This window comes from Pan troglodytes, chromosome 9 (genome assembly GCF_028858775.2).
Source record: "Pan troglodytes isolate AG18354 chromosome 9, NHGRI_mPanTro3-v2.0_pri, whole genome shotgun sequence".
Classification (NCBI taxonomy): Eukaryota; Metazoa; Chordata; class Mammalia; order Primates; family Hominidae; genus Pan; species Pan troglodytes.
In genome coordinates, this window is record NC_072407.2 from 107,599,746 (window position 1) to 107,611,898 (window position 12,153).

Here is a 12,153-nt window from a genome sequence, read left to right on the forward strand (position 1 = left end):
TATATCTCAAACACTTGGAGAATAAATACACACCATAGGTGCTTAATATATAACTATTTGACATATATGTACATCTATATACATGTATATATGTATATAATATATGTATATATGATATATTTCTATGTATCATACAGAGAAAATATATTTGATACATACATTTATAAATATATGTGTATATAATACAGATAAAGAGAGTTTAGGTTTAGAAAGTAAAATAGAGGTTTTAACTACTTGGGAAAATAGAAATTAAAAACAACTGGATTACTATTTTGGAAAAATATAGTTGTGTCATCTGTGGTTATATTAGTCCAGGTGTTATCATGACAGTTAAGTGGGGAAAAAAAACTTGTCCTGCATCTATATCAATGATGCTATTACATCATATGAAAACTGAAATCTTTCAATTTTGAGAAGAATTAAAGTTAATAATTGCCTCTGGATCAGGAAGAGCTTCACTAGTTACCCAAGCAAGTGATGAGTTTAACAGTTTGGTGGATTTTGAAATTTTAATTTAACTTGAATTTTATGTGTCATACTCTATTATCCTTTTTCAAGAGAAAACAGAATGCTATTATTTACAGCCTTGTTTTTTAACACAGAAAAATAAAAAAAGGAAAAATGCTTCAAATTTCACTTGACTTGCAAGACTAAAACTTCACAAACTAAAATGACAAATGTATGATTTGTAAAATACAGTTACAATTAGGTTTTTTTTTTCATAACAATCTGTGGTGAAATGTAACGGGAAAGCAGACACTTATTTTAAAGATGCAATTTTAAAAATAAAATTCAAAACTTAGGAAATAGAAAAGCACTCAAGTTTTAGCAGGGATTTTAAAATGTCATCTACAAACTACAAATACAGGTAATCAGTGACACCAAATAAAGTATTTTGAAAGAGTTAAGGTAATGTATATTTCAAAAAGCCGTTACCAGGCTTTCTGTAAGTCCCTTGCAAGAATTCCACTTTAAGCATTGTAGTCTCAAATATTATATCAGGCAAACCTAGGCATTTGCTATATTCTTTTTAAAAATTTAATGGCAGACATCACCCTAGTTTCCCTAACGTTTAAGGAGAACCTCTCCTTCTAATGGTTCTCTCACACAGCTTATTGGAACAGGAGACTGTATTTACTAACTAGATCAGGAAATCTCAAACCATACAGAGGAAATCAGAAACCCGTCACTCACGGCTACCACAGTGACTGCTTCTGAGTGTGGTTCAAGCTCAGTTCAGGACAGGCAGATGAAAGGACAATCTTAAAGGTGACTCTGGAGAGCAAGTGAGACTGTAACCCCAAAACTTTCTAGGATAATTCATTTTCACTTCTACCCAGTCAAAACAACTATTGACATCATCATTGAAGTGCTTAAGTCTACCTGGAGGTGGCGTGGAGCAGAGTGAGCATTCCAGAGTCCCAGACAAGAGGAGATGTGCACGAAACACTATCTTCCTGTCAGACACCTGTGCCCACCGCCCCAAGCACTGCCCCTCTGGTCCTTCATCAGCCTTTGCGCTGTGTCCCTCCTGCTCCTGCAATGGGCCACAGCACAAAAGGAAAGAGTCCTCCGGAATGAGTGACTGTATAGAAAGCAATCGAATATTTAATCACTTTTCCTACTTTACACTTCACGCAGTTCTTATTCCTATCCCTGCTTCATGCCTTTCAAAGAGAATGTTAGAGGCCTCTTTCAATTTTCATTTCTCAGTCTTTTCCCCATCCCGTTCAGTACCCTAAACTTCGTCAGTTATTTAAAATAACCTTTTACCCCCTCCTCCCCTTCCCAGGATGTTTCAACTTCTCTGGCTCTCTTCCCCATCCTTACCTCCTCCAATTCTTTCATCCTGGTCCTGGCCTCTTAAACCCGCCCGGGGCTGCCCTTTGCCTGTCTTTTCTCCTCCCATCCCTCTCTGAACCCTTTCACCTCATCCATTCCCTTGTCAGGCTCTCCAGATTCCCGGGCTGTTTGCTGGTGAGAAATCTTTGCTGCAGCGAGGACCGGAGTACCCCGCGCGCAGCCCAGTGGCAGAAGAGGGCTAGGCTGAGAGGGAAGCCAGGACTGTAGGAGAGGGAGGCAGTCCGTCCTCCTCACGAACCTGCAAGGATGCGGCAGGGGCCTGGGGGCATGGGGAGGTACTAACCCCCCGGAGCCCCCGATTGGGGCTTGCAGACCTGGCCCGTGGGCCGATTTTCTGCCTAGCGCAGCCGAGAAGCAGAGGTGCCAGGAAAACCAAGAGAGGGGCGCTGGGGGTGCCCATCCCCAGAGTCGGTCCCTCTGCGAACCGAGGAAGAAAAGAGGAGGGAGTCAGCGAGTGGTGAGAAGGGAAAACCTGTCACCAGACTGGCTCCGGAGCGTCCGGGAGACTGGGGCGCTCCGGTGAGCACCCAGGGGGTGAAGCCAGCCGAGTGGTGGGCGAGGGGCGTGCGGAGGGAGTGCGCGCTCGGGGAGGGGACGCCAGGAGGGCACGCCAGGAGGGCAGCGATGCTCCGGGCTGGTGCAGGCTTGCTGGGGGATGTCGGCTGATGCGAGCTGGAGAGCGCGTGTGGCGGCCGCGGCGCCAGTGTTTGTGTGTATGTGAGAAAGCAAGGGGCGAGCGCGAGTGCGAGTGAGGCAAAGATAGAGCGCATGTCTCATCCCTGCGAGCAGCCACTAGACGCTCCACCACCATCTTTTGCATGTGCAACATTTGCAGCCGGACAGAAAACCTCTCCCAGGGCTATGGAGACTGCGGGAAAAATCTGGCGGCTCGCGATGGATTGCTAAGGAGAACTAGTCATAATCTTAAACCACCGAAACCTCTTTCCTTTTTTTTCTTTCTTTTCTTTTCTTTTTTTTTTTTTTTTTTTTGGTTGATTTTAATTTTAGCGCCATCGTCTTCAATGCTTCTCTGAACAGCCTTTAGGAAGAGTGCGAGAGAAAGAGAGAGAGCGCGCGCCAGGGAGAGGAGAAAAGAAGATGAGGATTATTTGCAGACAGATTGTCTTGTTATTTTCTGGATTTTGGGGACTCGCCATGGGAGCCTTTCCGAGCAGCGTGCAAATAGGTAAGGTGTGCTCCGATGGGGTGTGCATGTGGCTGGTTGTAGCAGATATCCGAAAGTGAGTTAAATGAGTTGCTGATAAGCAATTCAGGGAAACCTTCAGCAGTTCCCTTCCCCTCTGTTTCCCTCCTCTTCCTTTCTCTCCTTTGCAAAAAGACTTCCTCTTTAGTGCAGGTTCCGTTGGAATACACCCAGGGCAGCCCACCCATGCGTTCTCAGCCCATAGCCCTATTTCCACCTTTACCTATAGTCGCTTAAGTAGGATTGAAATAAGTTGGGGGAAAGTCTTCGGGGAATTTGGTTGATTTTATATGATATTTATTTTCATCCTTTTCTCTAAAGCATAAAGTGATGTCGAGTTTGTTTAAAAAAGAAAAAAAAATCCACTTCTTCCCATTCTGGACGCCGCAGCTTTCTTGCTATTACAGAAAGACACTGTTTGAGGAAAAAGACATTTCCACCCGCACTCCCTGCCTTTTCTTGCTATCAGTTAGCAGATTCCAAAGTTAGATCCCTTTCCTGGAAGCTTCTCCCCTTTTATTTTGTTTTCTTCTTGAAGCTTTTGCCCTTATTTCTCTACCTCGACTCTGTTTCCAGGGACACCCTCCATCCTTGGCTTTTCTTGCTATTCTCCTCTACTGTCTTTTAATGGGACGCAGCTATTGAATTTCTTCCAGCTAAGCCCAGCCTCAACACTGCATCATTTCTCGTGGACTGTGCATAAAACGGAGTTAATTAAGCTGAGTCCACGAGCTGCAGGAAAATAAAGTTCATTTCTTCTTTCTGATTTCCCTCTTCCCTGTGTGGCACTATATCCCTTCATTTCCGTATTTTAATGTAAATCTCTTTTCCGCTCATCTGCATGCATCTTAGAGAGAGCTGCCCTGAGGTGGCTGATGTAGCAGTGTGCTGGGAATCAGGGGGAGGGCAAGGGAGAGAAAGGAACATTCACTAAATGGTCTCAGAGGTCATTGTGAGCAAGACACATTAGGACAAGAAAAAGCTGAGCTGCTCTAAAGACTAAATACTAAGCATGCACCTTAGGGACAAAGGGCAGTCTCCCTAGATGTGGCAGGTATAGCTCTTTAATTGTATGTGCTTGTGAATGGCAGTAGATTTGACTGTGCTTGGGGTGGGTATAATGTTTACAAGAGGAAACAGTGAATGTGCTTTTCCTGCTGTTTTTAATAGGTGGTCTCTTCATCCGAAACACAGATCAGGAATACACTGCTTTTCGATTAGCAATTTTTCTTCATAACACCAGCCCCAATGCGTCGGAAGCTCCTTTTAATTTGGTACCTCATGTGGACAACATTGAGACAGCCAACAGTTTTGCTGTAACAAACGCCTGTAAGTAAAACATAAGCTATGAAAAATTAGAAGAGAACTGAAACCAAGCAATGGAGTCCTCTTCCTCTTTGTTATTTAATTTTTTTAGAAAGAATTTCAAGATTCCCACAGTTGCCTGGTTTCAGGACAAATCAGAGTTAAAAACAAGACTTCGTTTCAGGGATATTTAGTTGGTTTTTTTTCTTTTCCTTAATTTATTTTTCTTTTCTTTCTTCTCCTCCCTCTCTTTGCTTCTTCCTGACTTTCTCTTTTATTCATTATCTGTCTAGATCATTCAAGTTAAATTCTCCTTTAACATTTTAGTGTTATTCCTATCATCCGAATGTCAAATTAGTGAAAATTGTACTCAAGCTAGTTTTTTATTCTTTTCCTTTGGTTTTTCCTATTTGCTTTTCACTTGAGTAAGCATAGGTCTTGCTTTTAAAGAAGAAACATGAAGACTATGGAAGGCTTGCTAATAGTGAGAAAAAGAGGGGAGTGGTGGTGTGGAGGATATATATTTGAGTCGGTTGGTTGACGCTGCAGATGATCTGGTGATGTCACTTGAGGCTGCCCTGCCCTTATTTTCTGGGGTGTAAATGTCTCTTACTATCACATAATGCATATATCCTGTGGATATAACTCCATGAATCCTTACCTCGATGCCAAATCACATTAGGCTCCCATCCACCTGAATTCACCAACCAACCCAGCTTTATCTATTATTCCACACAATGAAACTAAACGGGTGACCTCACCTAATGCCGTAAGAAAGCAGTTGTACAATTCCTCCCACTCTCACCAGGACACTGTATAACTTAATGTAAAAAAAAAATACAATCAACTGTGCATGTTAGTTTAAAACACATTGAAACATGATCAGTCAATAGCAGTTGTATTGCTTTTTCCTTCTTGAAGGAAGTGCATGTTTCAAATACCTCCTCACATTTATGTGCTAATTTACCACTGTTTTAAATTCATAAATTCAGATAATGACTATAGATTATTTAAGAAGTAGGAATAGTTTCTACATACAATTTTGCATGTTTTCACAGTTAATAAAATGTTCAAGCTGAATTGTAAAGCCTTTTTGTCATATCAAGCTGGGAACATTTTTATTTAAAATTCTTTCAGTACAAGAAAGTGTGCTGAACAAAGAAACAAGTGAAATTGAAAACAGAGTTTTTAAATTTGTCTGGAGGACATCTGTTTCATCAACTTAAATTATTTAATTTGTATGTGTTGGCTGTTAATTCATATAGCAGATAACATGATAAAATTTTCTTAATTTTTGGTGTCTCTTTAACCGTTAATTCTTTTTGGAACTTAGTTTCATGAGGAGCTTGAAGCATATGTCACTTTTGCAAAGTGAATAATTATATTATTTTTCAGGAAGGCTATAGGTTCTATGAGTTACTACTTAATTTTTAAAAATCTCTTGACATATTTGGTGATAAAATCAATATTGCATTAAAGCAAAAGGGAGTTATTTTTATTCAGAAGTGCACATAAATTAGAACAAGGTTTGTGGGTAGTCCTTTTTGTAAAATTTCTCAGTTAATAGTTTTATGTTCCAAGTTTTAAAAGGGATGTCAGCATTCTAAGTAGTTCTAGGAAAGCATTCTTTTTAATACGTAAATATTATTTGTTTATTTAAATATTTTTCTCATGTCTCTCCTAAGATTCTGTCAATCTTACTACCTTTAAAAATAATCTATGATCCAAATACATGTGAAGGTACTTTATCAATAGTAATTATTTTAACATATTAATTATTATTATTAAATTTTGAAAGATTTCCTTACAAGTGGCAGATATATGTTTTATTTTGTTTCATTTTAAAAAAGTAAGATCTTAAATATTCTAAAGTTTGTATTGTGACTTCCAGTAATGTAAACTATATGAGGCTAATCCTCTTTTCCTCCTTTTTGTTTGTTAACCTCATTTGGGGTAACTGTAACTAGTATTATTTTATTTATGTAATAAAAATATATGTGAAATAAAGTGTTACTGGTAAAGTACTTGTAAACATGATAAATATTAGCAAGTTGCATACAGAATTAAAAAGTAGAAAAAAATATGAAACGTAGAGTATGTTATTCCTTAACATATAAGGATTGAGAAAATTGACACGAGTAAACTTTAAGTCTGTTTATTTAGAATCCAAGAATAATACAGTATTAGTGATCTAATATTTGTTATAATTACATACAATTGATTTTGCGTATGTTTAAAAATTTTTTAAGAAAACAAATTGTAAATAAGGAGAGAACATTTTCTAGCAGAGAAAAGGAAAGTTATTTTGACAAATGAGCATGCCGAAAATCCTTAAGGCAAATCTAAGCAGAATTTGGGAAAAAATCAATAGTCAAGAGTGTGGGTCAGGTGATTGGTGTTTGTTGAATGGACTGACCGAGAGCATACAGACTCGTGATTTTCCAATCTAATTAAAGGTAAAACGTAAGCAGTAAATATAAGGCAACCTCATTTATCAAGCTCTATGCCTTTGAGTACAAAAGGGTAAAAATAGGTCTTGAAATTTAATATTCTAGATAATTAACATGAAACTTATTCCTCACCATGATACGGACTGGATTTTTAAATTTGTCATGTTAGATTAAATATAAAGACATAATATGTGGCTGGTTAAGTTTATTTTAGTCATGATTTTTCTACAGTGGCTCCTTGTAAAACTGGAGGATCTGATCTGTCTGTGAATAAGTGCCATTAAACAGTATATGTTTAATTATTTTGTGGAATGTATACTCAAAAAAAAAAAGAATAAAGCGTGTTAGTTATCTAGGGTACAGCTTATTTAATGCTGGTTCATCTGCCTCAAAACTAAATTAGTGCTCTAAGAATACTATGGTGACATAAACTATTCTGTGTATAGAGTTTACATGCTCATAAGTCTAAACCTGATTAACTTAAACTTATAATTTTTGGTATAAATCCCACATTCCTGAGGAAGGAACAATTTTGGCTTATAGTTTATTCCAACCGTTCTATTGTTGGAAAGTCACACTTTGATGAATATTAAACTAAAATTATATGAAATACAGATAATACAAAATTATGACCTATTACAATAACAAAAAAAGTGAGTGTAATAGCCCTTGTAGTCAAATTTCAAAATGTAATTACAAGTATACATTTTTTTGTGAGGTATCCAAAATATGAAGTATGACGGAATGGACATTTAAAAAATAAATTTAATATAGGCAACTTTCTTTAATTAAAATGTCGTATTGTTGTATCACAGGTAGATAACAGAATAGTTATCTTTGCAAACAAAAATGCTAGTTTAATTGGATATGTCCATCACAAAACATTTGAGATAACCCAAAAGCTGGCTGTTTTCTCATATTTTTTCAATAGTTAATGGATAGAGATATTTTGATTTGGAGGATGAGATATGTTCAGTTTGACCAAGAGTAATAACAAAAATACTAAATTAGTCCATCTCCAAATTTTGCAAAAGATAAATATATTTTAGTCATTTTGATTGTTAGTTTAATTCAGCTACATTAGAAATCCTGTAAAAGAATCAGCCCTTTAAAAAGGCAGTCCCTGTCCAATATAATCCATAAATATTCAGATTCTGAAATGAGTCATTTAAATCTCAGATGGCAATAAGAAGTACTAATAGAATGGATCAAGTACTCATGTATTATCACCTTGGTGAAATAATAATAGAATTTTATAGACTGTTTAAAACTTTTTAAACTTTGATAGAAAGGACTAATTGATTAATATTTTTCTTGTTTTAAAGTGATTTTTTTATCTTGTTCTCTTTTTCTAGCTAGAATCATTTTATTCAATTGTTTACAAGATAATGGATTGAAAAGCTGTAAAAATCACAAATAGAATCAATATTATGCCCTAGTAATGATGAAAAAGTTTCTTTTTTAAGTTAAATATTAATTCTGTGTGGCTGATTTATTTGTGGACTCTAAGTATCCAAAATGAGCAGTACTTTACAAAGTACTTGTAAAAGTATACGTAAAATAGAGTTGTTTAGTTAATTTAAATACATTGAAAATGTGACACTAAACCTAGTAGGCTCTGCAGGATTTTCCACTTATAAAGTAGGTACTTAATAAAAACTCACTGAATTTAAGTGTACTAAATAATATAATATTTTTTGTTTAATTCAACTATGTTTAAATATTTTTGCACGTTTTCTCTTCCAGGATCATGAAGCCCTAAAAAGGCATTCTAAGAGTTTACATTGGACTAATATAATAATCTTAAACATGCTAAAGATAAAATTCTGATGATTTGACTTGCAAAGTTGTTAGTAAAGAAATACTAGAATTAAATACTATTTGACTTTTGCCTATATTTAGGAAAATGAGTGATGTGACTCAACTGTGACTCTCATTAGCTTTTCTTATTTTGAATTGGTAGCAAGCTTCTAAGTTGATTTCAAATAATTCTTTAGTTTTATATTTTTTCTCTCTTACCTTAATTTTTCATCCTGAGATTGAGAAAGATATGAGTCATATTCTTATAGTTTTTCTCTTTCTTAAGTGATAGGATGATGCATAATTTGTATATATTTGATGTATTTTAGAGTTGTCGTAGGATTAAGCTTTCATAAAGCTGTCAAAAAAACTCCTAATTTTTTTCAATCTGGAAAGCGTTATTTCTCAAGGAGGAAATATTTTACATCCTGGCATTGGGAAATATATATATACATATGATTATATATATAAAATCTTATTAGAGCAATATTATTATTCTGGATTTTAAAATGAAGGATAAATAATAATACACCTTACACTTTATGACAACCATATATTTTTTAAAACTATATATGTGTGTGTGTATATATATTTATATATTTTTTCATATATATATATATGATTTTATTTAACCTCAAGCTAATCTTACAGTGAGACAGTCTAAAAAGAAAGTAATTATGTTCTAGATAAGACAGCTTCGGTACAAAGGAGTTACTTTACTTTCTTCCAAAGACTATCTAGTAATAGACTACAAAGCCAGAGCTTGAACTAATTCTTATACCTACTATCCTAGTGCTTTTACCGGAAGGCCATGAGGGTGTGAAAAAGATAACATCTATATTGAGCCTGCCTGAATTAAGAAAGAAAAAGGAATTGCCATTTATCATTTCTCTAATTTAATTGCAAAATTTTGAAGAAAACAGGGCAAGACAGTTCTGGGCAACTTATTCATGAATCATATGACAGTGAATGATACAGCAAAGGCTGAAGTCATATTATGTAATGAAGCCATTCATTCATTCATTAGATAAGATAATGAATTATCCATTTACTCATCAAACATGTTCATCAAGAGCAACTCTATTCAAGACATTATGCTAGCAGCTCGCAACACAAAAACTTATAAGAGTAGTTGCTGACCTTAAGGAGCTGATAGCCCAGTGGGAAAGAGAGACAAGTCAGTGATTATGGTAATGATTACAGTACAATGTGGTAAAGTGCTACGACAGAGAAACATTGCTAGGAGAGAGATGGACACGGAAACGGGAAGGATAATTACATCAAACTTGGCATGGCATCCTAAGGATGATATTGCCTGATCTGGGTGTTAAGATCTAGTCGAGTCATTTGAAAAACAACAAGGAAGGAGAGCATGCCTTGTCAAAGGAGTAGTGCACGAGGAGACACCAAGTTGTGGGACAGCCAAGTGTCTTTGAGCCATTGAACATGGATTAGTCTGGTAATAGTATTGAATGTGAGGAGGGGAGTTGTGCTAAGGGGTGAGACTTAGTAGATCTCAGAGGTTATGTAGCTATGGTCAGGACACTCTTCTGAATACAAAGAGGGACCCATAAATGATTGGAACACAATAATGACATTAGCAAACTTATGTTTTATAAAGAACAGGCTAGGTTGCAAAAGGGAGAATGAATTGGAAGAGGACAAAATAGGTACAAAAGACCAGTTGACTGAGTCTTAAAGTAATACGATTTACAATGATGGCTGCTGAGTTAAAAGTGGAAGCATGGAGGAGAGAGAAAAGCACATAGATCCAACGCAGAATTTTTGATGGAACTTAGTGATTGGTTGGATGTCTGTGTGGGAGGGTGCAGGGGAAGTGTGGTAAAAATAAAAGATGTTTTTTCAGCCTTCTGGCTTGGGCAAATGTTTAGATAGTGAGTAAAGAAGCAACACACAGAAGGAGCAGATCTGAGTGGGGAGGGTGACTATACAATGGACTTACTGATTTTGAGGTGTTAAAAATACATCCAAAGGGGGCTGTGCAATAGAGATTTGGACATGTGTGTCTGGAGGTTTTGGGTTCAGTCTGAGCTGAAGACAGATGATCAGTGAGCCTTGGAGACTTGGAAGTGAATGAGATCACCCAGAGAGAGCAGAAGCAGTGCCAAGAGTGCTGAAAGTCAAACCCTAGGAAGAACCAATGTTTGAGGGGAAGAGAGAGGAAACAGGTAAAACAAAGAAAGCTGAGGAGAAGGGGTCACAGAATTCAGAGGAAAATGAGGCAAGAGTAATTTCATAGAAGCCAAAAGATAGGGAACCTGTCAGGTAAACAGTGTTCAACCTCATTGACAACTGCAGAGTTTAAGAAAGAATTGCAAGGATAACTGTAATATCTTCAACATAGGTTTTTCCTTTTCTTTTCAGAATGTTCTTTTGTATATGACCAGAAAGAAAAAGCAACCCCATAGAGATTCTAATACTACATAGGTTTTTGGATATATTGGCCTAGAATGTTCTTCTTTCACTTAGAGATATGGAGAGATAATCTCCTCTGGAGTTTTGAGCCAGATGAGTTTGAATTGGCAGCCTGATAGTGGGCAAGTTACGTAACACTTCTGAGTCTCGATTTCCTAGTCTGTTAACACAGATTAATCACATATATCACACATAAATTTTATGAGTATTAGAAAATAATTTGGAAAATATTCCACATATAGTTAAAAATCAGTTATTATATCTGTATTTCATTTTCTGTGTCATATGGAAATTGTATGTCTGAGCCAATTTTAATATTTCAAGTTATTTATATTTTATATTTATATTTTTAAAAGGCATTTTAAATAGATTTTTTGATATTTCGTAGAAAATTTTTTGACTTCTCACTGAATTGTTAATTTTAAATCACGTACAGAAGTCTAAAGCCATACTTGTCAAAATTATTTTTAAGTCTTAAGAGAGGGTAAATTTATCTAAGATCTTTGGGCCATTCAGAGAGAGGATTGTTTCACTGATAGATTAAAGGAGGTCAATGAATTCTCCTAATTTTATGCAAAATTGTGTGTACTTGTGCACAGTGTGTGTGTGTTTACAGAGACACAATCAAACTTTTGAACAGCTTCTCAATGAGTTCCAGTCACAAAAAAGGCCCAGTACTTCAGCCCTAAAGGAGCCACACATAAATTAGATGAACAAACAGCTCTTCATTCCCTATCTTCATCATTTTAGAAGCAGAATAGATTTTAGCCTTGAAACCAACCAGGAATTTTTTTTAATGAAATCCATCTCTACTACCTTCTTCCTTAACATAGAAAATAATCAGTGTGTCTTAGCTGGAAAACCCCTTGGCTTGGTCCTCTGCCTCTCGCATTGTCATCCTATAATTTTTATTTATTCTCTTACTATCCAAAGTGTTACATATTCTACATCAGCTCTTTCTATTTTTATCACCATTTACTTTTCCCTACCATCACCACTCCTGGAACACTGTGTTCTTGAAGGTCATCAGTGACTTACAAATTAGTAAATCCAATTGTTATTTCTTATGCCTCGTTTTCTCAGAATAGTTTGCAG

General features: G+C 36.3%; 1 protein-coding gene across 9 annotated transcripts in view; it reads left to right on the plus strand.

Annotated features, from left to right (window-relative positions):
- The first annotated feature begins 2,235 nt into the window (after positions 1-2,235).
- Positions 2,236-12,153, plus strand: part of GRIA4 (glutamate ionotropic receptor AMPA type subunit 4) — a 374,575-nt gene continuing 364,657 nt past the window's right edge. For 8 of the 9 annotated variants that reach the window (XM_016921903.4, XM_016921901.4, XM_054662653.2 and 5 more), the window contains exons 1-3: positions 2,296-2,382; positions 2,872-3,049; positions 4,238-4,396. In XM_016921903.4, coding sequence (XP_016777392.1) covers positions 2,962-3,049; positions 4,238-4,396 — 247 coding nt within the window. In that variant the 5' untranslated portion in view covers positions 2,296-2,382; positions 2,872-2,961. Of the gene's footprint in view, positions 2,383-2,871; positions 3,050-4,237; positions 4,397-12,153 lie in introns of all 9 variants that reach the window. The other variant, XM_016921906.4, reaches the window with a different exon arrangement.